We start from the raw sequence: 24,389 nt of genomic DNA, 5'->3' as shown, positions 1-24,389 counted from the left end.
TGCCCGAAACCTGCGTTCTATCTAACTTGGGGAAACGACCCTACTTCTCACTTAAATAAAACTCTGTGTAAACTTCTGTCTAACACTGTGTGTTTTTACTTCATCAAAGTTAATTGGAACACTTTCATCACCTAAAAATGTCCTGTTGAGCGTTTTTGCCAACCATGCTGTCTAGCTAGCGTAACTCAAGGGAAAGTTTGACAATTTTCTGTACTGCCGCACATGCAGATGAATTGGGTTTACCGTTATCGCTGAATCTCCGCTGCATGACTCGCTTAAAAAGGGTTGAAAGCGTTTAGCTTAGCACAGCGCCATCGCAACCATTAACAACATTGGCTTGGCCGCATCATCCTCCACAGCTCCGGCTTCTGGTTTCAAAATACGGCCAAATTGCCAAACTCAAGGCTTCATAACGGCAGTCCATAAACCAATGGGTACGTCACTGATGCTACTTCCATTATTTTATTTTACAGTCTGTGCTTTCTCTCGTCTCATGATGGCATATTTTCATCTGTGGTCACATTGTCGCAATGGACAAAGAGAAACTTATTATTGAGGCATTAGAATATCCGGACTTCTATGACCCACAGCCCTGGCTTCATATGTATATAATATATTAATAAGACATATCCTGGGGAGCCAAAGTTACAGAGATCGCCTTTTCAAGTGAGGAACAGTAACACACAAAAGATCCCAAAGCAGGCGTCCACTCTATTGCTTGTGTGGCCCTGTTTTTGTTCTGCACCATGGCACATCTGACGTATGCCGGGGGTGTTATACGACCCTGTGACAGGTATGACACACAACAGAAGGATTTATGACTTTACACCTTGATATAAGTTGTTCACAGATCTAGATTAGGACGTAATTATGCTCCCAGCTGGAGTGCTAATTGAAGCGAGAATATAGAGCAGATCAGAGAGAATCTGCTGGGGGATAGAGAGAGTGTGCTTTGGGCTCAACATCACATTTAGCTCCGTTATACTATAATATCCAGTACGCAAATTCACTCTGAACTCACAGAAGACCATGCACACTTCACCTTGATGAGGACAATGATATCACCATCCAACAGCTACTGCCACATCTCAAGGCTCTGATGCTTTGTTAAGATCTAAATGATTTCTATACTCTTGATGACGTACAAGTTGTGTCTTTATTTTTCAGTTTTTCTTCATTTTCTAATACAATCTTTTTAATATACATTACAGTATACACACATTGATAGTGACTGACACTTCTCTTTACCTTTATTCAACCAGGAAAAGACTCATTTTAACTCCGATTAAATCTTTTTCAAGAGTGTCCTGGCCAAGACAGGCAGCAGTACAACCACACATATGAACAAACATAAAATACACAAAAACACTAAAAACATCAAACAACTGAATCAGCAAATCCCTCAAAGTCAACCACAATCCTAAACACATCAGGCAAAACATCTGCAGCCAGATGTGGCTGCCTCCAAGTCAATCAACATCCTATTAAAAGTGACCAATGAGATCGACTCAATACGTTTCATGGTTTTCTGTAACTTGTTCCAGGTAGAGGGAGCAGCAAACATAACCCTTGTGACATCTTTAACCCTTGTTAACATGAAATGAAATAAAGGAAGGGTCGCTGAGACCTGAAGGGCGAGTCGACGGTAGTTGACATTAAATGAAATGAAATAAGTAAGGGTCCCGGGGACCCGAAGCGCAACACAAGGCTAATACAAAAAGTAAAATAAACGCCCCCATGACCCGAAGGACAACACAAGGGTTAAACGCCTGTTTCCCCAGTTCAGTAACCTTTGGAACAGACAGAAGGAAAAAATCCTTGGAACGAAGATTCTAAGTCCCGATAACGATTTACACTGATATAGGTCATAAAGAACATTTTGTATGGCGGTGTCACATTCCTGAGCGAGTAATTGCATGTTTTGAGCACAGAGAACTATATTTTGCACGTTACATTGCATTTTGAACAGAAATTTACACTTGCCAAAAATAATTTAGTTTGAGTAAACAAAAACCTATTTCGGGCACAATAAATGTCTTTGCATGTCTTTCTCTGCTCGCAGGTAGAAGCTGTTGCACTCCGGTCACATCTCCCTCACTCTCAACCTCCTCTCTCTGCACGCTCAACTCTAGACACGCTCGCTCAGATTTTCACAGCGGTACAAGTGTGCCACAAAACCAACCAATCGCAGAATCAAAAGGTCAACGCACTGCTACTTCTGCTACTTGGGCGGAGTGATTTGCTCGCAGCACCTGAGAAGCCCCGTGGTGAGAAGCAGAGAGTTCGCCTGGAGTTCGCTCAGAGTTGGAGTAATAATCACTCCACCCAAGTAGCAGTGCTTCGCCCTTCTGAGAATATAGATCCCAGTATGTATACGGTTAGAAGACGGCTGTGTCTCATGTGACCTTGTTATTTGTACACTCTGTGACTATACAAATCACAACATGGAAATAGGAAAATGTTGGCGTTATTTTGTCACTTATTGGGAGCAGTAGGCTAGATGGAGCCGGTTACCTCCAGGATCTGTGCTAGGCTAGGCTAGCGGTGGGTGCGAAGGGTATGTATGGACTTATCTAACTCTGGGGGATACGGGAATTAGCTAAAGTCCCGGCGTGTTCCTTTATATTGGGAATGACTGAACGAAAAATCAATTCTTAAAAGACTTTCCAACCATGATTCCATTCTTTTGACATTTAGGAGGCCAACGGACACCATTTCTGATGGAGCTGCAACAACGTGTTGTGTTTTGTGACATTATGGAACTTTTTGTTACGTTACGGTCTGTTGATTGTCTGTTGGCTTACCCATAGATGCAGGAGATGTCAATGACCACATCGATCATGTCACAACACAGTTCATATGTCTGCATATCCACCGGACTGCTGTCTGTGGCGATGTAGATCTTACTGACCACATCGAACAGGAAGGCCTTCTCAACGCCGGAGTTCTGAGAACAGAGGCCGAGACAAAGAAGAGCATCACTTAGAGTCAATCATTCATGTTACCACAACTGAGCTCTAGTGGCCATTGAAGGGATTCGTTGCTGATATTCAACCAACTTTGTATCATAATAATGTTGGTAGTATGTGTAAATTATTAACTTCCCTCCATCTTACCAGTGCCTCAGATCTACTGCATACAGCATTCGAGGCGGAGCCCTGTTCATTCCTATGAGAGTTGCTCAGTGGCGCATGAAGCCTTTGTTAGAAAAGTTATGCTTGCTATAGTCTTTGTTTTATTTTAGTGTTAAACTATTTGCATAAGAAACTGTGCATCCATTTCTGTTTCTCATGTGATAATCGTGATTATCACTGACCTTGCGGAAAGCACAGAAAACCCCTGGGGGCAGGGCATGCGGAGGAGACGTCAAGCCTGACCAGAGACAAGAAAGTTTCTCTTTGTGTGATATTACTCCCTTTTCCCTATGAAAAGCTACTGTTTATGACTATCAACAGTCATTTTTTTCTGTACTTACTTCCTACGCGCTGAAGTGCTGTAAAACTGACTCTACTTGCAAGTAAAAACGAACTTTGAGAGAACTCCAGTGATTTTTGTCCATTCTTTGATAAATAATTATCCTAACAGCCTTCATGGAGCAACATATTACCCGGATGATCAGCACTACTTTCACACTGTGTGGCCGATAGAGCAGGCGCACTAGAGAACTCCTCGGACCGAGCTGGCTATTTCCGATTTGGCGCTCTGCTAACTTGAAAGGAGATTAAATGATTTAATTGTGCTGCTCCTTTCCAAAAGTTATCGGACCGAATGGATCAAATTCTGATAGTGAAACGAGTCCTTTTGCGGGGGTTGTGACGCTCCAAAATGTATCCACTTGCATTGCCAGACCTTCCTCCCCAGCGCTGCGGAGGAGGGTCTGGCTAGTCCACACAGCATTCCGGGATAGGAAAAAAAAACATGCTCTAAGTTTATGGGCATTTCTTTAAATCAATCACAATTATCAGACGGAGCAACGTCCCATTAAATATAGCCTCGGGAAGGAACTTGTTGTTGACATGTGTATGTAAGGTTGTTTTATTTGTGCAACAGAAAATTCAGATATGACAGATAGTCTAGCTAGCGGTCTGGATTTACCCTGCAGAGATCTGAGGAGTATAGTCCTCATACGTAGATCGACCGGAGTTTAGAATGGCAACGCAAAGAAAGCAGAAGGTGACGGACATCCGGCCAAAATGAGGGACATCCCGCATAATTTCCGGCGACAACGGAGCAATCCCAGAAATGAAACGTCGTGGATATAGACTACTGATTTACAGACGTCTCTTCAGCCATGCAAGTCTATTGGAAAGTCTTTTTGGGCCAGAGGGCATCACGTGATGGGCTGGAGGTTGTAATTCCACTGTGTTCAATTGGCTTCAAAGCCTGGCATACTTCCTGGGGGCCTGGTTAAAACAGTGACAGAGCCACGAGGGTCCTGACCAAGCGTCCATGTATGACGAGTCGGGAGTGAGAATGTGTGTGTTTTGATGCTGTTAGCCAGTGTCCGGACTGAGCAACGTGGTTAAAATCATTATGTTACTCTAAATATTCATCACAATTCTCAGTAATACAAATCATATTGTGTCACGGTCAGGCGAAAACCTTGTATGTCCAAATTTGCTGCTTTTCAGGAAATGAAAAAAGGCTCATTTGAAAACATTTTATTGAGCTATTTTTCTAGAAGTGAGACAAAATCAGACAAACTCCTCTTGTCACTGTTTAAAAATGCGTAAAACCCACAGACAGATGCTAAAAAATTTTATGATGAAAATATAGAGATACAAGGTTTCTTTCTGACAGCGACGATATGTAAAAAGTTAAATTACATTACATAAGGCAAAATGTTTTTACATCAAACCAATTTTAATTTTTTTATTTTGTTTGTAACTAGCTACAGCATGCTCCAAAACATAGTTATGAAATCATACCATCATGCCATAATTGCTAAAATGGGATGAAAGATACTAATACTCTAATCAGTGTCATGTCAGCCGATGATAGAAACACAGATGATTACTGCTTTAAGCACATAGGCTTGGCATTAACCCTTGTGTTGTCTTCCCGTCAACCTTGAAAACTTTTACAGTTTGTTATTGCTTTTTCTAACGTTGTAAATTGTTAAATTTTTCTTATACACATTTTCAGCGCTTATTTCTACGTCCCATATTTTCTGATATAAAACAAAAATTGAAAACAGGTCAATGTGACCCAAAGTCAACACAAGGGTTACATTATTTAACTAGATATGCAAAGAATGTTTTTGTCTGCTTATGTCGAGAAAGCAGGCGGTCACAGAAAAATGCAATGAATTTCAGTTGCACTTTTAAGTATTTGGGTTGGTGGTATATATCATAGTAGTATGTATGCACACGCTGGATTCTGTAGCAATTCATTTCAGGGTTTCAAAAGACCAGAGAGCAGAGAGAAGGTTGTTTATCCAGTCAGACAAACAGACAAGAGACACATTGAGAGTAATGCTTAAAATGTTTTTTTTGGACAGCTATAGTGAAGACAAAAGGTTGTTCTGTAGTTGTGTAAGAATCAATACCTTCATGAAAACAAGTATTAACCTTCACATTCCTAGAAAACAGCGTACAGTCCATTTCATCAAAATGTTCCAGTACAGCTATCATGTGGTTCAAATAAAACACTTTTCAGCCACACAAAATATCAAAAGTAAATAGAGTCTTTGTAGAGTCACCATTTTGCACCAACCATTGCTTGAAGTGGAGAAAACAAAAAGGTGCCGGTACTCTCTTGCATTGGCAAATCATTAGGACATTTGAGATTTCTACAGTGAAAAACTAAACTTGGAGATATTAAGCCTGCTCAGCTCATTGCGGGATGCCATCTCCGCTATTTCGGCTGCCTTAATGTGTGCTTTCGAATCTCTGGTCTTTCAATTTTTTGCGCAGTGACAGCGGTTGCTTCGCCTTGTCTGTACCAAAAGGCTTGAATTAAACATCCCATACATTCTCTTGACAGCTTCAGTCCCCTCTCTGTCTGGCCAGCAAGTGACGGGGTGCTGCTGTTTTCCAGCCCAGTTTGTCATCTTTAAAAATGTGGTCCCTTGACCAACAGTCAGGCCATCCATGTGTTTCGTTACTCACGTTATTGTTGACGTCGGTGTCATTGACTAAGGTAACGTTAAGGTTGGTAGCTGCAGACTCCTCATTAACGCTAACTGTTCCGCTCACATCAACCTTAACGTTAGTTTGAAGCTCATGAATCGTACAAATCGATGTTTCTGGTTGGACTTGGACCTCTGTTGACGTGTCTGGCTCTGGCACACGCCTTCTTTTAGCACCTTTCTGAAGCCAGGCTAACATAACGACTCACAAACTCGACACACTTCTTTTTAGTTTCTAGATTTTTAGCAGTGAAAAATCGGTTACGGTCAGACGGCTTTTTCGAATAAGCGTCCGTGGAGAAGCGAATTTCTGATAGGGTGGGCTGTGCTTGCCTTTACGTAATTTTTCAAGATCTGAGGTAAGTCACGTAGTGCCCTCTGGGTAGTGTAGTTTATGTAACGTTAGGGTCCTTACTAATCTCTCTGACAGTGACTCTTTCTCTGTCAGTGGTAGAGTACCGGCTACACGCGAGAAGTAGCGGCACGCAAGAAAAAGTGCAGGTACGCTTAAGAGTAAAATGTAGAAGTGCCGGTACTGCGTACTGGTGAGTACCGGCCCACTTTGAGCACTGGCACCAACACAGTTAATCCTAACCCCAGAGGGAGAAGCACTTTCTCAATGAAAAACACACATTTCTACAAAAAATGTATCTTAGGTAAACTTAAAACTTAAAAGGTAACATTAGATCACTTCAAGGAAAGCTTTATTTAATAATTACCTTATCTTAATTACTGCTTTTCCAATTAAATTCGCCTTAAGGGGAGACTATTGTCTTTAAGGCTTGAAATTCAATTAGCAGGAGAACATCTCTTATTTTGTAGTCTGCCAAAACACCATGAAAAGTTTGGATTAAATTGTGAAGTTTAAAACTTTAAATATGAGAGCTAAAACAATATGAAATCTCACTCACAGTGAGAGAGGAAGATGTGACAGAACAGAAGTGAATCAGAGAAAGCTGAACATTTAATTAACACATCAACTCTGAACAATCACAATGGAAATGAGCCATTAAGCTTTACTTTGGTTTTGTCCTCAATCGGTGTTACTACTAGGCAGAGTTATACTGCATTTAAACCATCATATTCAACCCATTAATTAATGTCATTTAATCAATCAAGCACTAATAGGTGAACCATAGCTTTCCATAAAAGACCCAATGCATTTACAGTTTGAATGTCTAATGAACACAAGCCAAAAGTAATCAGGCCCGATCCACAAAAAAAAGTAATGCATCGGTTTTAGCTTTATACTTAAATGATCCTTTTCGAATCGCCTGTTTGACTGCTAGGTTAGCTGTGTTAAAAACACTGGCATGAACGCTGAGTACAGTGCCTTGCGAAAGTATTCGGCCCCCTTGAACTTTTCGACCTTTTGCCACATTTCAGGCCTCAAACATAAAGATATAAAACTGTAATTTTTTGGGAAGAATCAACAACAAGTGGGACACAATCATGAAGTGGAACGAAATTTATTGGATATTTCAAACCTTTTAAACAAATAAAAAACTGAAATATTGGGCGTGCAAAATTATTCAGCCCCCTAAATTAATACTTTGTAGCGCCACCTTTTGCTGCGATTACAGCTGTAAGTCGCTTGGGGTATGTCTCTATCAGTTTTGCACATCGAAGACTGACATTTTTGCCCATTCCTCCTTGCAAAACAGCTCGAGCTCAGTGAGGTTGGATGGAGAGCGTTTCTTAACAGCAGTTTTCAGTTCTTTCCACAGATTCTCGATTGGATTCAGGTCTCGGACTTTGACTTGGCCAATACTTAACATCCTGTATATTTTACTTTTTTGGATCATTGTCTTGTTGGAAGACAAAACTCCGTCCCAGTCTCAGGTCTTTTGCAGACTCCATCAGGTTTTCTTCCAGAATGGTCCTGTATTTGGCTCCATCCATCTTCCCATCAATTTTAACCATCTTCCCTGTCCCTGCTGAAGAAAAGCAGGCCCAAACCATGATGCTGCCACCACCATGTTTGACAGTGGGGATGGTGTGTCCAGGTGATGAGCTGTGTGGTTTTTACCGCCAAACATAACGTTTTGCATTGTTGACAAAAAGTTCGATTTTGGTTTCATCTGACCACAGCACCTTCTTCCACATGTTTGGTGTGTCTCCCAGGTGGCTTTTGGCAAACTTTAAACGACACTTTTTATGGATATCTTTAAGAAATGGCTTTCTTCTTGCCACTCTTCCATAAAGGCCAGATTTGTGCAGTATACGACTGATTGTTGTCCTATGGACAGAGTCTCCCACCTCAGCTGTAGATCTCTGCAGTTCATCCAGAGTGATCATGGGCCTCTTGGCTGCATCTCTGATCAGTCTTCTCATTGTATGAGCTGAAAGTTTAGAGGGACGGGCCGGGTTCTTCGTGATTTGTAGTGGTCTGATACTCCTTCCATTTCAATATTATATCTTGCACAGTGCTCCTTGGGATGTTTAAAGCTTGGGAAATCTTTTTGTATCCAAATCCGGCTTTAAACTTCTCCACAACAGTATCTCGGACCTGCCTGGTGTGTTCCTTGTTCTTCATGATGCTCTCTGCGCTTTAAACGGACCTCTGAGACTATCACAGAGCAGGTGCATTTATACGGAGACTTGATTACACACAGCTGGATTCTATTTATCATCATTAGTCATTTAGGTCAACATTGGATCATTCAGAGATCCTCACTGAACTTCTGAGAGAGTTTGCTGCACTGAAAGTAAAGGGGCTGAATAATTTTGCACGCCCACTTTTTCAGTTTTTTATTTGTTAAAAAAGTTTGAAATAGCCAATGAATTTCGTTCCACATCATAATTGGGACCCACTTGTTGTTGATTCTTCACAAAAAATTACAGTTTTATATCTTTATGTTTGAGGCCTGAAATGTGGCAAAAGGTCGAAACGTTCAAGGGGGCCGAATACTTTCGCAAGGCACTGTATATGCTGCACCAACCTGCAGACTTTCAGGGACAGAGCCTTCAGTGTGGCAGTCTCCACACTGAAACTATCTCCCAGCAGAAATCTGGAATGCTACATCTATGAACATCAGTTAATTATGTTATCCCCAGCAAACGCGTGATTCTGCCATCGTGTGTAAAGCATCCTTGGATGCCTTTAAGGATGCTTAATAAAAATTCAAGCTATTATGAAATAACCCTGCTAAAACTAGATGGAGACATCTTGCACGAAGACTTGAACGTACGAAACAATTTTTTCATTAAAATCCGAAGAACGGGGGCGAAATGGTGGGACGTATTAAATTCTGCATTAATTGTAGAGATAAAACAGGGGTGTGCTTGGTCTGACCCCTTTTTCTACAGAATTAAACCAGCGGAAGTAACTTAGCTCAGCTTTGTGAAGAACGAAACCCGCTCAATGATGCTTGCAGCTTTGACTTTGGCGATTGGGCAGCTTTCTTCTGTTGGCCGAAATAAGGGTTTGAACCCTTGAATTGCCGCTTGTGGCTACATTTATTATTATTATTTTACCATCATCTTCGAACATTTTATAGACAAAATTATTTATCAAATAATCAAGCATATAATCTCCAGATTAATCAATAAGAAATAATCCTTAGTTGTGGTCATAAATCCAATATAAGTTTATCATCGTTCCACCGCGCTTTTTTGCCAAGCAACATATAAGCATTTTGAAAAGTCACTATGGACTTGTTTTGCAAACCTTTTTGCAAATACATTATTGTGACATGAAAAGATATATATATATATATATAGATATAGATATAAAGTACAGTTATCATAACTATCTGTGAAGTCATACATAATCTATATTGGTATCAAGTGCCACTATCCAATTGAAGATTGAAGCCCAGTGAATACAGGAACTGAGCGGTAGTGATGGCATAATGAAACTTCATGAAGCTTAATTCAATACGCCGTGCAGTGCCCTGCTACGCCCTGCAGTGCCCTGGTACGTCCAGCTACGCCCTTCAGTGCCCTGCTACGCCCTGCTACGCCCGGCTACGCCCTGCAGTGCCCTGCTACGCCCGGCTACGTCATGCTATGTCCTGCTACTCCCTGAGGTGCCCTGCTACGCCTTGAACTAGTACAACAATTACTATTTCTAGTCATAGTTCCATTATCTTTACTGTGACTATAATTGCCACTGTTCATCACACCCCCAACTGGCACTGTCATACACCGCCTACCAAGAGCCTGGGTCTGTCCGAGGTTTCTCCCTAAAAGGGAGTTTTTCCTCGCCACTGTCGCACTAAATGCTTGCTCTTGGGGGAATTATTGGAATTGTTGGGTCTTTGTAAATTGTGAGTGTTGTCTAGACCTACTCTATCTGTAAAGTATCTGTAAAGATAACTCTTGTTATGATTTGATACTATAAATAAAACTGAAGTGAAATTGAATTGAACTGAATTAATTAAAGGGATACTTCACCGATTTAGCATTAAGCTTAGTATCAGCAGAAACACGGTAGTATTTTTGAATGACCGGCCACCTGTTCCATCAATCCTGCTTGCAAGTGTCCGCTCATTAGACAATAAACTGGACTACATCCAACTTCAACGAAACTCCCAACGCGAGTCCAGAGATTGCTGTGTTTTTTTAAACATTGCTGTACCGGACTATCCAGCTACCAGGCCGGCTGCTCTGTCGCCAGGTAAGACTAGCTAGTCGAGGTGGGCTGTGTTAACACGGACTGCCTGGTGCAGAAATGGGGTGCTTGTATCCAGAGAGTAGAGACAGTAGAGTTTTTGACTGTAAAATGCCGACCATTCTACATTCCACGCAAATTTACGGCTGTGTTTACACTTGGTGTTTACACGGTTTATAGCCCACAAGCGCTAATGCTAGTATATGCGTTACCCGAACTTTACGGAGCACATAATGTGTGTGCAGTGCACTAAATGTAGCCTGTTTCGTATGTCGTTTTTTTTTTATAAAGTCGTTTTTATATATTTTAATTGTGTAAACACTTGAGCCACGGTGAAACGTTGTTTCGTGGTTCAAATGACAATAAAACACACTTAAGTTGAGTTGACTGTCTCACTGTCTGTCTGTCTGTCTGTAACGTAGGCTTAGCTTGGGAGTGGACGCTAAAGCAGCGAAGCAAGTGCATTCTGGGATTTGGTGTCTTTCTAACGCCTTTACATGTAAGTAGTTACTCCCAAACACTGGTGATGTGGTGGCAGAAAGCATGTAGCAGCCATGTCAGGGGGAAAATCTAGTTCATATGCATTAGTTTTCAAATTCATGAATGCTCTTTTGCAGGGTAAAATTAATTTGAAAATCAGTGGTGACATTTGATGCAATACAACTTGTACGTTATGTATCACTACCACCTAGTGACTGGATTGTAAAGAATAGGAGGACACACACACACACACATGCAATATACTGTGCTGTGCCTAATCCAACTTGATTATTAAAATGTGGGGGAAATACAGCAGCACACTAGGGTAAGGTTTCCATAGAGATTTGACTCAAATCCTGTAGTCAGGTTTTAGTCAGATTAATTTGGTTCAGTAGCACTGCTTGGTTCACCGATGCCAGGCCCAGGTGCATTCTCTTTATGTTCTGTGGTGTAGCGTCAGGATGGTTGTGTGTCACAGCAGCCGGGTTACTCACAGATATGAAGATGTTGAGCAGGTTTTCCAGTGTGGGGAGCTGTGGAATAAGCTTCTGGACCACTTTACTGAAAGCTTCGAATATGGAGTGATCATATATACTGGTTAAATAGAAGCTGTAGAAATCAGAGAAAATTTTGAATCAGAATATATTTCAATAACAACCTACTGTGTGTATTGATCATTCTTAGGTTTGTACAGAGAGAGGTGGACAGAAAACAAAAAAGCAGTCACCAATAAAAATATTAGCATTTCAAGTTGATCCCACACATTTCTAAAAAACATTATAGACCCAACATTAAAGTTCCTGTAGAAAATGTAAGTAGAGGCCTACTGAGCATATTCAGCTACTTTAGTCTGTGATAGAAATCATCTTTTTTAGGGCTGGCTTTCTTTTGAAAATGTCCGTTAATAATGCAGATATCACAGCTAACTTTTAGTCACAATCCATGGGGAACAAAGCATAGTGAAAACAGTGTGTCACTTCCCTTCAATTCCTTTACCCACCCCGAAACCAACCCAGTTCAGGTCCAAAACAGACGGGGACACACAACACAGACCCATGCACACGGACAAACACACACCAGTAAGGGCACACATCAAAAGATACAAGTGCAAAACAGACCAATTAAAGTAGATACAGGAAGACAAAGAGAGAGGGCCTCGTCTCCAAGTCAGGAGATAAGCTGACTCAACCCTGTCAAAGTCCTTTTCGGCGTCGAGGGACACCACGATTTCCGGGGTATCATTACTTGACGAGTGGATGATGTTAAGTAGGGGTCTAGTGTTGTGGGAGGACTGTCGGCCAGGCACGAACCCTGTCTGATCCTGCGAGATAATGGAGGGCATCACCCGTTGATGACAGAGTACAAGAACCTTCGAGAGAATTTTGAGGTCCACATTGAGAAGTGAGATTGGTTTATAGCTGCCACAAAGCAGGGGATCTTTCCCCTTCTTAAGAATTAGGGAGATAGTTGCCTTTTACAGGGTGTCTGGTAGGCGACGATGACGAAAAGCCTCGTTGTACACATCTCTTAGAACTGCCGCGAGGAGAGCAGAAAACGTTTTATAATACTCAACAGTGCAGCCATCCTGCCCCGGGGATTTACCGCTCTGTAGAGTTAATGGCTCCTTGAACCTCAGCAGTGGTTATAAGGCCACCCAAGTCATTTGCAGATTCAACGTCTATTTGGGGGAAGGTTATATCATTAAGCGTGTCGTCTGCAATGGGAGGGCTGTCAGAGGTATATAGTTCAGCATAAAATTTGGCAAATATTTTGTTAATGTTGACAGCATATGGGTGGATCTCGCCTGAGTTAGCTCTAATGGTAGGAATTAGCCGTGAGGTTGCCTCGGCTCTGGCCTGGTGAGCCAATAGCTTCCCAGCTTTATCCCCAGACTCAAAAAAGCGCTGCCTAGATTTGAGCAGACGAAGCTTGGATTTATTCATAGATAAGAGGTTAAAGTCTGCCTGCAGCCTAAGACGTTCTCTGTAAAGGGTAGGGTCTGGGCCGGCCGCCAGTTTGTCATTGATGTCCTTCATTTTCCGTAGCAAGTCTGCCGTTCAGGACATTACGACTCTTTTTAAATGAGAGACAAAGGAGATAAGCTGTCTTCTGATATAGGCTTTCAAAGCCTTCCATAGCACCTCTGTTTTGAAACCTTACTTTGAGGAACAGAGATATTTTTCTACAAAACTCTTGTTTTTTTAAAAAGACAAACGTCTCATGTCTGTAAGCACATGCAACTGCACAAGAACTGAGCCTGAAAATGGCAAAATTAAGATTTAAATCAGTACTTGACAGTTTTGCATACTTGATGGGCTGTTTCTTTCATTCCCAAAAAAGTTCAATAGCCAGCCCTGATCTCCTTTTCTCGCAAGAAAGTCTTGCAAGTCTCCAGCGCAGCGATTCTCAAGGTGGTATTAAATAACCAATAGGAGTCTTTGAGTTGTGGTGACTCTGCAGCAAGATCAAGTAAAATTTAACTACAAATAATTTACCCAAAGAAAGTGTGGAAATTACTGGAAGTTACATCATCCCCAGGTACCGTACAAAACAACGTTCACTAAATATAAATCAATATGAAACATGTCTGAGCCAATCTGGGTTTCAAGGTCTAAAATGCATCAAATGTGAGTCAGGTGAGTCCGTTTGTCAGTTTCCATGGTATAAAAATATCAAAGAACACTGACTTAAAAGACTGAAGATTTATGACTCTATATACAATTTTAAAATCTACTTTTATTACAATATCTGTTCAATCCATACAAATGGTGAAACCAAAAATGTGCTGCAGGTAAAGCCCACCTCAGGTGTATTCTTTCCAGGCCTGCGTCTGCCAGGTCATCGTTGGCTCGTTTGTGAATGTCCCTCTGCTTCTCGATCTTATGGTCATCTGACAGGCCGTCCACTTTGTGAATGAACACCTCGAAGTTGATTTCTGGGTTGACTTTGTAGGCCCGGGTCACTGTGAGGTGCAGTCTACTCAGAGCCTCCACATAGTCATCCTATCACGACGAAGACAAAAGATTCACACAACTTACCTTTTAATATCATCTACGGTGTAGATTTGGAGTTTGAACGACAAAAGTTTTCTTGGTAAAAGTCAGCGCTCAGCTTCAATCGGCAATGTTATAAACAACCGACAAAGCCGAAAACTTGGTGTAGTCATGGACATAGACTTGAAGCCACATTAAGACAGTTACAAAGTCAACCATGAGAATATATTAAAGGACTTAGGTCTCAGTAGGATTTAGAAAAACTTGCTTGTCCATGCTTTTATCTTCTGTAGACTAGACTGTACTGTAAAAGTGTCTTTACAGGTCTCACTAAAAAAGTCTATCAAACAGCTGCAGCTGATTCAGAACGCTGCTGCTCACTAAGACTACATTTAGTGTTTTTAGCTCCAGTAGAAGAACTAATCTCTGTTTAAACTAACACGGCCAAACCTCAAAACTCATCAACATTCTCGTATGCTGGGCATGCGTGTGCCGGGGTAAACAGGAGGCAACATGTATACTCTGCCCGTTGCGGTTAGTTGCCATAGTAACGTTAGTAACTCACTGTACGTACACACCGGCGCCGACTTGAGCTGCAAAGAAGCTCTGGCCGCCTTGTCAGAAAGTACGGGGAAGCTTTTTGACGCTTTGGCCGCTTTGGCCAGCTGTTGATCCGTGCAGAACTTCACCGTGAGCGGACTGTTTAGAGACCATGTGACCGGCAGGTAACGTTAACTGGTCCTATACGCAAACGTACGTTTCCAAATGTCTCCTTTTTATTTGCTCTGAAACGCCAGAGCAGTGTGAATGCGAGGTGTATACGTAGCAAAAAGTATTTGCTTTTAAACCAAAACGTAGCAATGTAAATGTAGCCTAAGACTAAGAAAGTAGATCACATCACTCCAGTTCTGAAGTGTTCACACAGGCTTCCTGTCCCTCAAAGAATTGATTTCAAACTACTTATTTTGGTTTAAAAAGCACTGAATGGTTTATTTCTGATCTGCTGCTACGTTATGAACCACCCAGACCTGTCTTCCTGTCCCCAGAGTCAGAACTAAACAGGGGGAAGCAGCGTTCAGTTTTTATGCTCCACATATCTGGAACAAACTCCCAGAAAACTGCAGGTCTGCTGCAACTCTCAGTTCTTTTAAATCAAGGCTGAAGACCTTTCTATTTGATGTTGCCTTTCTTAAATGAATTGTTAATTTCTTGCATTTGAACTTTTTCTGGTATTTCATATGTCTTATTCTATTTTTTTTTATATTTAACTGTTTTAACTTCTCTTTTATATTTTATGTAAATCACTTTGAATGGCCTTGTTCCTGAAATGTGCTATACAAATAAAGCTGCCTTGGGTTCTTGTATCACAGATTTATTGCATCTGTGTCAGCACATAAGGAACAAGAAATGTATGTGCTGCTTAAGTATGTTTATAATGCATTATGTGGAGTTGTGGGCTGACCTGTGAGTCGATGACAAAGATTAGCGCCCCGGTGCCTCTGAAGATCATTTCATAGTCAAAGGTGGGGTCGAAGAAGTCGATCTGGCCGGGGAAGTCCCAGATCTGGAAGCTGACGAAGGAGCTGCTGGAGACGTCCTCTCTGCAGATCTTATTGGTGCTCTCCAGGAACAGGGTCTCATTGGGCGACATTTTATGGAAAACCACCTTCTGGATGGAGGACTTCCCGCTCCTCCTCAGGCCCATCAACAGTATACGAGGTTTGACCTCTCCGTTCAGAGAATCGCTGAAGCCCAACACTACACAACAGCAAGGGAACAGAGGCACTAAGTTAGGTAACCGCTTAGAACGACAACGCAGAGTAATTATATGGCAGAGTAGTCTTCAAATAATGTAAAGCCCTTAGATTAGGGCTGCACGATCTGAGGAAAATATCTAATTGTGATTATTTTTGACTGATATTGCGATTCCGATACGATTCACTGTATTGGAGCGAATTATCTTTTTTGTATCATTATTCTTATTTTGATTGAAAAATATTCAAATATGAAATGATTATAGTGTGATCTTTGCAAGGATCTGTACCAAACTGTGATTTTGATATTGCACTACTCCATATTGCGATTTCGATAAAATTGCGATTAATTGTGCAGCCCTACCTTGGATTAAAAAACTACAACTAATAACTCAAAATCAAACAGCCACTGAAGCACCGAGGGAATGAATCTTACACAGAGAATAAAAAATGTTTACTGTCCAGGCAAGGATGGTGTTTTTGGGGGTTTATTTCTCCAGTTTTTGGCAAGCAAACAACAAAAGAACAATGGCGTCTCTTATGCCCTGGTAAAAAAACCATAAGCCCTCCCCAGCGTCTACCTGGTAATATCTTCACCCGGTGGCTCAGGCTACGTAGTTCCTTCAAAACAAAAGCACTAACAGGTACTTAAAGTAACTAAAATCCAGAAAATAATGTCATAATCAAACTTATTCCGCTGTATAATTCAAACAAAAATAACAAAATAAATATTTAACTATTACATTTATCAAAAATAGTTATGACAATGTGATTAAATACTGGCAATACTGCCCATTTGCCGTTAACGCCTTCTTGCTCCGATAGGATAGTCTTTCTTATTAGTTTGTTGTAATTCGGATCTTTTACAACCAAACCAATTCCACTGAAGTTGCTCCGTTTCCTAGCGGATCATGTGTGTTGCTGCTGTACGTAGTCCTGGTGTAAACGCATCAACACATCAAATTCATTATGAAATGATGGATCTATAATCACACTGAAAATAACACCGGTATTATCGTGAACAATACACTATGGCTCACCCTCGCTACTCAGTCTATGATGGCAGTTTTAATTCTGCGGCTCTGTGGGGGCTTTAAGTCTGAGAAAATAACCCTGGTGATGTCATCAGGTTATCTCTGCTTAGGCTGGGGAAAGGGGAAAACCTGCAATCTCCTCGGGGCTCCGACCCACACAGACGTGCATGAGCAGAGAAAGGACCGCAATTTTACTTTGTGTCTCATGACATTCATGTCTTAACTACGGTTAGCAATGCGCCACCGACGCGCATTAAGCTCACGCATCGTACACGGGAGGGGTAGAGTACGCACAGCGGGGAAAGCGGACCGCGAGGCAGTGATTGGTGGGTGTTTTTACTAGTCTGACTATCACCAGACCAAGCTCAGTCTTATAAGATTGAACATTAGTCTGGGGAGTCTGCTCTGTATTTTCTACTGCACAAGAGGCGTGATCAACAGCCATAGTTCAAATGACTCTGTACACAATTGGACAGTCCTTCAACCAATCAGACCAACGATCCGGGTGACGTACTTTGCAAAGCCGGTCGGTAGTAAGGCAAACACATCCTTCTTTTGTAGGAATTGTTCCAGGGCAAGTTTCTGTTCCATTTTCAGAGAAAACTTGCCTTTGAAATCTTTTAAAACAGCAGCGACAGCGGCACCAACGGTTGCTGCGCTTCGGTGGCCGCCATGTTGAATGTAAACAAAAAGCTGCTTGGTCGCTTCTCTATCGCCATCGTGTTAAACCCGCCAATAGCGTGCCAGGTGGATAAGTGTAAAAGAAATTTCGGTAACAAGGATTTGTTCAATAAAAGACCTTGCGTCAATCAATGTCTCTGTGGTATTTTATTCTTGTGCACAAGAAAAGATAGTTTACAGAGTGTCAGTCCGCAAAAAATCTTTGAGGCAGTCCCACAGAACTTTATACAAAAGACACACACACATTGAAGAGAAGCTTAACAGTTTCATTACATCACTACCTTTGACCATATAAGGAGTTTCTTAATAAGCTAGCAGTTACATTATTATCAGTTTCTTTCTCAGACCTCCTAAGGCCTCGAGAAATCCTCCCCCCAGGTGTCTAATCTTGTCAAGGACATTTTGCCAATTTAAAATGATAACTATATATTTAAATAGTTCAATTCACACAAGTGAAAATTCTAAAACAAGTGATAAAATAATAATAATAATAATAATAATAATAATGAATTTTTTCCCCTTACATAAACCAGTTTGTGATTGGTCCCCGGTTGTAACAGAAGCAGGATAGAAAAAACGTACAGGTTTCCAGCCTGAGCTGCAGGGTGAAATCAAACCCCCGACAGATCGGGCTGGGTTTACCCAGTCTAGGTTTTTACAGGATTACAGCAGCAACAGATGAAGGATATTTTTTATCCATTTTTCAGAGCCCATAAGTTATTTATTGCTGTCGGGTTTTGAAGACCATTTCAAACAATATATAAAAAAGTGTATATATTGGAAATAAATACCAACCCTGCCTTTAAGTCCTTTATCAAAGGGAATTACTGTGAATTCAAACACTGAGAATTTGTATAATGAGAGCTAGCAGGCTGGCGTGTGAAAACAATGATGCAACAGCGGGAGACACATTAAAACAGCGGAAAGCCTCTTTACCCACGTTAAGTAAAATGAATATCAAAAGAACTTTCTCTTCTTGCACAAAATCTATTTATTTTAAAAGTTCATCTAAAGGTCTATTTTCAAAAACATTCAAGGCCTTGAAGGGCCCCTTAAATTCACAAACTTTCAAGGATTTCTAGGTACACCCCATATAAACGGGGCCATGGCTGAAGCAGCAAATTGCATCTTAATGCAAGAACAAAAATGCAATTTTGGCACCAATATGAAAAATGCAATGCTGAGGCCTCCACTTCTGTAATAAAACCTTGATATATATAAATTACACGCTGACAAATGCATGCATCATAAAATGCAAAATACCTTCCATTAACAAGGGTATGCGCTCCACTACAATATGGATTTGCAGACACCCTTTAATCTCGTGAACTATATGCTCTTACAAATAAACTACCAAGTATTTAACTACTAAACTAAGTATTATAAAGGAAACGTTGGGAAGTACTGCATTGTACTCATGCATGTCAAAGTTCAATTTCTGACAGATTAAGATTTTTGCACACAAAACACACAAGAGTTTATAAGATGTTTTGTTATATATTAAACCACAGGTTCAGGTTCAGGTTACTCTATTTGTTGCGCTGTTAAAGTTTCAGACACCACAGACAAAATATAATGGGACAAAACCAATGAAAACACTTAAAACTGACCACTGTAAAATCTAAAAACCAATGAATGAATAAACTAGTAGCCTACAGCTTGTATTAGGGGGGATTCATCATTCATCATTAGGGGATTCATCAGTTTGCTAGGACAATTATTAAGCATATTAGCGTCACATAAATTAAAAAAAATTAGCCCTCATGTTTCAAAGGGTTTTTATATCGGAAATGAAGGAAGTCAGAATAATGGTCCAAAATCTTGGAAAAAGCGACAAAATTGCTGAATTTTGTTTTTCAAAAACACTGGAAGAAAGTGTCGAAAACATTGAAAATAGCACCATAAACGTCGAGAGAAAAAAAAGGGATAGACATTTTAAAAAAGCGAAAAAAGTTTATTGAATATAGTGACCAAAAATGTAAAAAAAATAAATAAAAAATAAGCAACAGGAGATAGGGAAAGAACGTTCTTCATGGTCAAAGGGAAGACAACAAAAGGGTTAGGAAGGACCAGTTTTGACAATTGAGTTTGTTAATTTGTAAACTTAGAAATTGAAAACAAATGGTCCACAAAAATGTCATTACAACATGTGTCACATTGTTCCTGAACAATGCAAAATGAACAATGCAATATACAGTATTATGGTGCTGTGTATAGACATCCGTAAGCGAACACTGCCACCTAGTGGATAAGATGCTGCTCAACTATCCAACCAGTCACTGTACATCCAACAAGACTACAGCAGATACAACTACAACAGTACAACTGAACTGACTGTCACAAAACTAAATCCCAATTAGAAAAATAATCTGTAAAAAAAAATAATACTTTGCCAGAGGACTTTGCTGATTGAACTTTTACATCCTACGCTCATTTATAATTTTGGAACATGTGAGCAAATGAACAGAAAACTCAACAAAACTAAGTTAAAAAAAAAATAATTTAAAATGAATGAAATACTTCACTGAAGACCAGTCAGAAATAAACAGTGGTTGGTGCATTCAGTTAAGCACACATTTTTGTGGAAATGCTTCAATTAAGTTTGAAGTTCTTTAAACCTTGTGATGTCTTTGGGTCAAATTTGACCTGTTTTCAAAATGTCTCTATCAGAAATATGGGTTTCATTTTAACTACCTAATTTTTATTACCCAAAAATAACTCATTCTACACAACTAGCCTGACAAGCCAGACCCACATCAAGATGAAAAAAATTGAAATGTTTCTAAACAGTATGCCGACTGAACGTTGACATATACCCTTCTGTGATTATCCTTCCTTTAATGAGTCTAAATAATTCATAATTTCTGCTTTTATAACTCAAGAATTAGGTATAACTTTCTATAATTGAGGTTTATTGATTATGAATTCCAAAAATAAGTGTAAAACTAGTGGTGATAAGTTAGTGTTAGTGGTGTTTATACATGGTAGTGAAAAAAAGCGTTAAACGTCAAAAAAGCACCAACATTTTTTTTTTTTTTAAAGCACCAAAAGTGTTTAAAAAAAATGCATGGTAGAATGGAAGACAACACAAGGGTTAAGAACACATTCGTGTCCACATTCACAGACCAAAGGCTTGCTCTCTGTGCTGTAACAATGTCCCCTGCTGTGTAGTAACACATATCCTCGCGCTGTTGTCAACACCAGCGTCTGTACACAGACCCAGCGACTTCCTGGAAAATTGCCCACTCTGCTCCAAAAGATACAGTACTAGGCTAGTTACTAGGCTTATTATTCAGCTTTTCCATGCAGCATAAACCGCCACAGGTTGGTCTCATCCAGAGTAAAACTTATTGGAAATGATTCTGCCACCAGACCTTCAAATAAGTGTGCCTATTTATAACCATGAGATAATATATTCTATCAACACACACTAAAGGGATAGAAGCAGACCTTTCTCATGACTTTAACTTTGATCAGATAAAACATTAAATGTTTGGTTGGTGAATATCACAAACACTTTATTGATTCCCGGGGGCCAGGGGGAACGTGGGTTTTGTTACATTTGCTCCATTCTGAAGTAGAGATATAAATAGATACATTATGAGAACAAATAGAAATAAGAAATAAAACAGAATATAAAATGTAGAATAATATGTAAACATCTGTACATTCTACTATAATATATAGCAACTCTATATATCCAAAAATAGTAAGTAAGAAATAAACCGAAAATAAAAGTATGTACATTTGGTAACTCCAACACAATGTGGAAAATGAAACATAATTATGCTAACAATGTTACAGAAACTTTATGTGATTATTGACCGGTTTTTAACACATGATCTCCAGTTTTGCAGACCGCAAGTAAGCAGGACAAATGTCAGATAACGTTACATAAGATCAGGACCAAGGATCAAGTAGTCCATTCACAAGACCATCTCCCTCCATACACAGCCACCTGTTGTCACAGCTGTGTTATTATACACAGAGTAATGCAGGCTGTTAACAAACCTAGTCTAGTGAGTCTCAAGTCAAATCTAGTCCCGCAGCATGAGCTCCTAATGTGGTGTAAATAAAGCAGCTTGGGGTTTACATTTAAATAGTACAATGGCTCTTGAAGCATAGCACTGCCATATAGCCTAGAACATTTGACCAATTTGGCCAACTGCTTCTTCTTTTAGACAGATAGATAGCTAGATAGATAGATATTTTATTCATCCGGAAGGAAATTTTAGGCATGCACTAGCTTAGAAAACCATAAGACAACAAACACACATGCACACATATATCTCACATACATAAAAATCACTCACAGAAATTTAAAGAGTTAACAATTTGTGAAGTGATTACAAAGGTCTGGTGGACTGACCATGTGATCCAATGACCAGGATAGGTGCTATGGTAGAGTGGGTGCAGTGGTCGTAGTGCAAAAGTGAACAGTGCAGGGATTGAACAGTGCAATAGCTTATTATTAAATATTAACTATGACTATGAAAAGACAAGAATGTAAACATAATAGAATTGCTAGAAATAATATACTTTAAGAACAATATATAACAGGGAATACGTTATAAGAAGTAGATGTCAGGAAGTAGATGGTTTTTAATGTACTTTAGTGTTTAGTGTCGACAATGCAAACTATTGAACTGTGAAAACACACCTTTTCAATGGAATTCCATTGCTAGGCAACCGCCCCTTGTTAACGTCCTGCCAGTTGATGTCATTCACAAACACTGCAACAGATAATCAACTTGGGGCCATTTACAATGTTTGTTTACAACTGTCAACCAGGTCCATGTAAACTCAAACCTGGTTAAAGGTAGAACCATAGATATATATCCATCGATATTCTATATCTATGTATATATCTATGGGTAGAACTGTTACTAGTACACTAATGTAATGCAAGTTATGTCATCAAAAAATGACGTCCACTGCATGAATGTAAAATCAATGTGAGCAAAACTAAACTAACTGAACCCATAACTAACTTTTATCATATTTAATAATTGTAACGTTAACGTTAGTTTGTTCCAAGTGGACTTCTTTAGCAAGTTTTGTCTTTTTGAGTGTTCTTTATTATCTGCTCTACACATAGCTATATGGTTATAAAATAATGGTCCAAAGTAATGTGAAATTAAATTTTTTTATTGAAAAACCGTAAACGTAGCATTTTTTTGACCCCTAAACCCCTAAACCCCCCCCCCGCCGCCAAATACGTGCGCCGCCACCTTAAGTCCTAGGTTTCTTCCGCAAATAGGAAAAACACTGGTTAAGTTCCCAACTGACGCAGAGGTAAATGCTACATTCTACAGCGTGGGGAAACCATGTAAACTAGCTTCAGTTAGCTAACGCTAACCATAGGACGGGCTAGCTAAGACCAGTAACATGACACCCCAGCAGCGAGTACAGCGCCGAAGTGAAAGTGTGCCGTGTCCCCTCGCTCTCTGCTAGAATGTGACCTTCCTAAGCAGCAGAAATATCCGCCTACCTCCGTCCTCACAGCCAAGCTCTGCGTCTGAAAACGCCTCCAGGTCGTCTTCGTCGTCGTAATATCCCAGGGTTGCGTCCTCCTCCTCCTCCCCGCTCAGCGCTGCCGAAACCATCTCACCCGACATGCTTCTACTTCTTCTCCCTTCGCCTTGTTTTGGGCTTGGTTTCAAGCCGCGTGTGGTGTCCAACTTTCCCCCATTGTCACCTGATACGTGAGAGCCATGCTGGTGAACTTTCACCCCTGCTGCCCCCTCCAGACACACGGAGTCTGACACACTGCAGCCGCTCCTTCGGGGGTCCGGGCTATAGCCTAATTCTGTTAGGTTTATGGATGAGAGTTTAAAGTCAGAATTCTGAGAAAAAAAGTCAGAATGAGACAATTGGTCTTTAAGAGATGTGTAGGCATATATTAAAGACTTACAAGAGAAACCAGCCAACCGTAAATAGTTTGCTATAATAATATGACATCAATGACATTCTGAACCAGTGCCTGAATTGGACCAAAAAGGTGCAGTACCCATAATTCAGCAGTTGCATGACATGGTCATTGCATGGGTCTTGGATATATTTATATTTGTACGCATATCTTATTAATATACTGCACATCTACTAATGTATTTTTGAATGCATTTCATTACATCTGACATACATGTCCACAGTTACATAAATGTGTGTTTGGTTAATAAAACACTTTTATGTAGCTGTTGATAAAAATGCAATTGCACATAAATAAATATATATATATATATACACACAAAATAAACTTCATAATGAAAAGGAATACCAAAAGGCAATTCCATAATGTATACTACATTGATTGATAATGGATCACATAGACTGCATTTTTTCATTTATCAAATGTCAGCTTTAAGAACAGTGTGTTAAATCAACATGAATTGGGTTTAGATAATTTAAAAGCCTTTTATTTTAGATGGATATTTGATGTTGAAATTACTAGTACATATTAAAATAGGGCTGAGTAACAACCCATGCATATAGTGACACAAACAGCCTTCTTCAGGTCCGAGCCCTCAGTACAGTTTCACCTTTAGTAGAGACAAGATGATTGCAGACTGCTGGGCCCTCAGTGCAAGAAGGAGCGCTACCGCAGGTCCTTCATTCCAGCAGCAGTCAGACTCTTTAATGCAACATCACAATGTAGCACTGCTAACTGTTTCTGCAATATGAGCCATCACTGGACAATAGTCT

The 24,389-nt window shown here is 40.2% G+C and overlaps 1 protein-coding gene across 3 annotated transcripts in view; it reads right to left on the bottom strand.

Moving 5' to 3' along the window:
• Positions 1–23,465, bottom strand: part of rragd (ras-related GTP binding D) — a 58,926-nt gene extending 35,461 nt beyond the window's left edge. For 2 of the 3 annotated variants that reach the window (XM_039786276.1, XM_039786274.1), the window contains exons 1-5: positions 23,179–23,464; positions 15,681–15,976; positions 14,028–14,227; positions 11,720–11,834; positions 2,805–2,947 (exon numbers count right to left, since the gene is read on the bottom strand). In XM_039786276.1, coding sequence (XP_039642210.1) covers positions 2,805–2,947; positions 11,720–11,834; positions 14,028–14,227; positions 15,681–15,976; positions 23,179–23,305 — 881 coding nt within the window. In that variant the 5' untranslated portion in view covers positions 23,306–23,464. Of the gene's footprint in view, positions 1–2,804; positions 2,948–11,719; positions 11,835–14,027; positions 14,228–15,680; positions 15,977–23,178 lie in introns of all 3 variants that reach the window. The other variant, XM_039786275.1, reaches the window with a different exon arrangement.
• Positions 23,466–24,389: the final 924 nt, after the last annotated feature.

Source organism: Perca fluviatilis, chromosome 20 (assembly GCF_010015445.1).
Source record: "Perca fluviatilis chromosome 20, GENO_Pfluv_1.0, whole genome shotgun sequence".
Lineage (NCBI taxonomy): Eukaryota > Metazoa > Chordata > Actinopteri > Perciformes > Percidae > Perca > Perca fluviatilis.
Note: the sequence above shows the minus strand (reverse complement) of the source record. Positions and strands in the feature narration are given on the sequence as shown.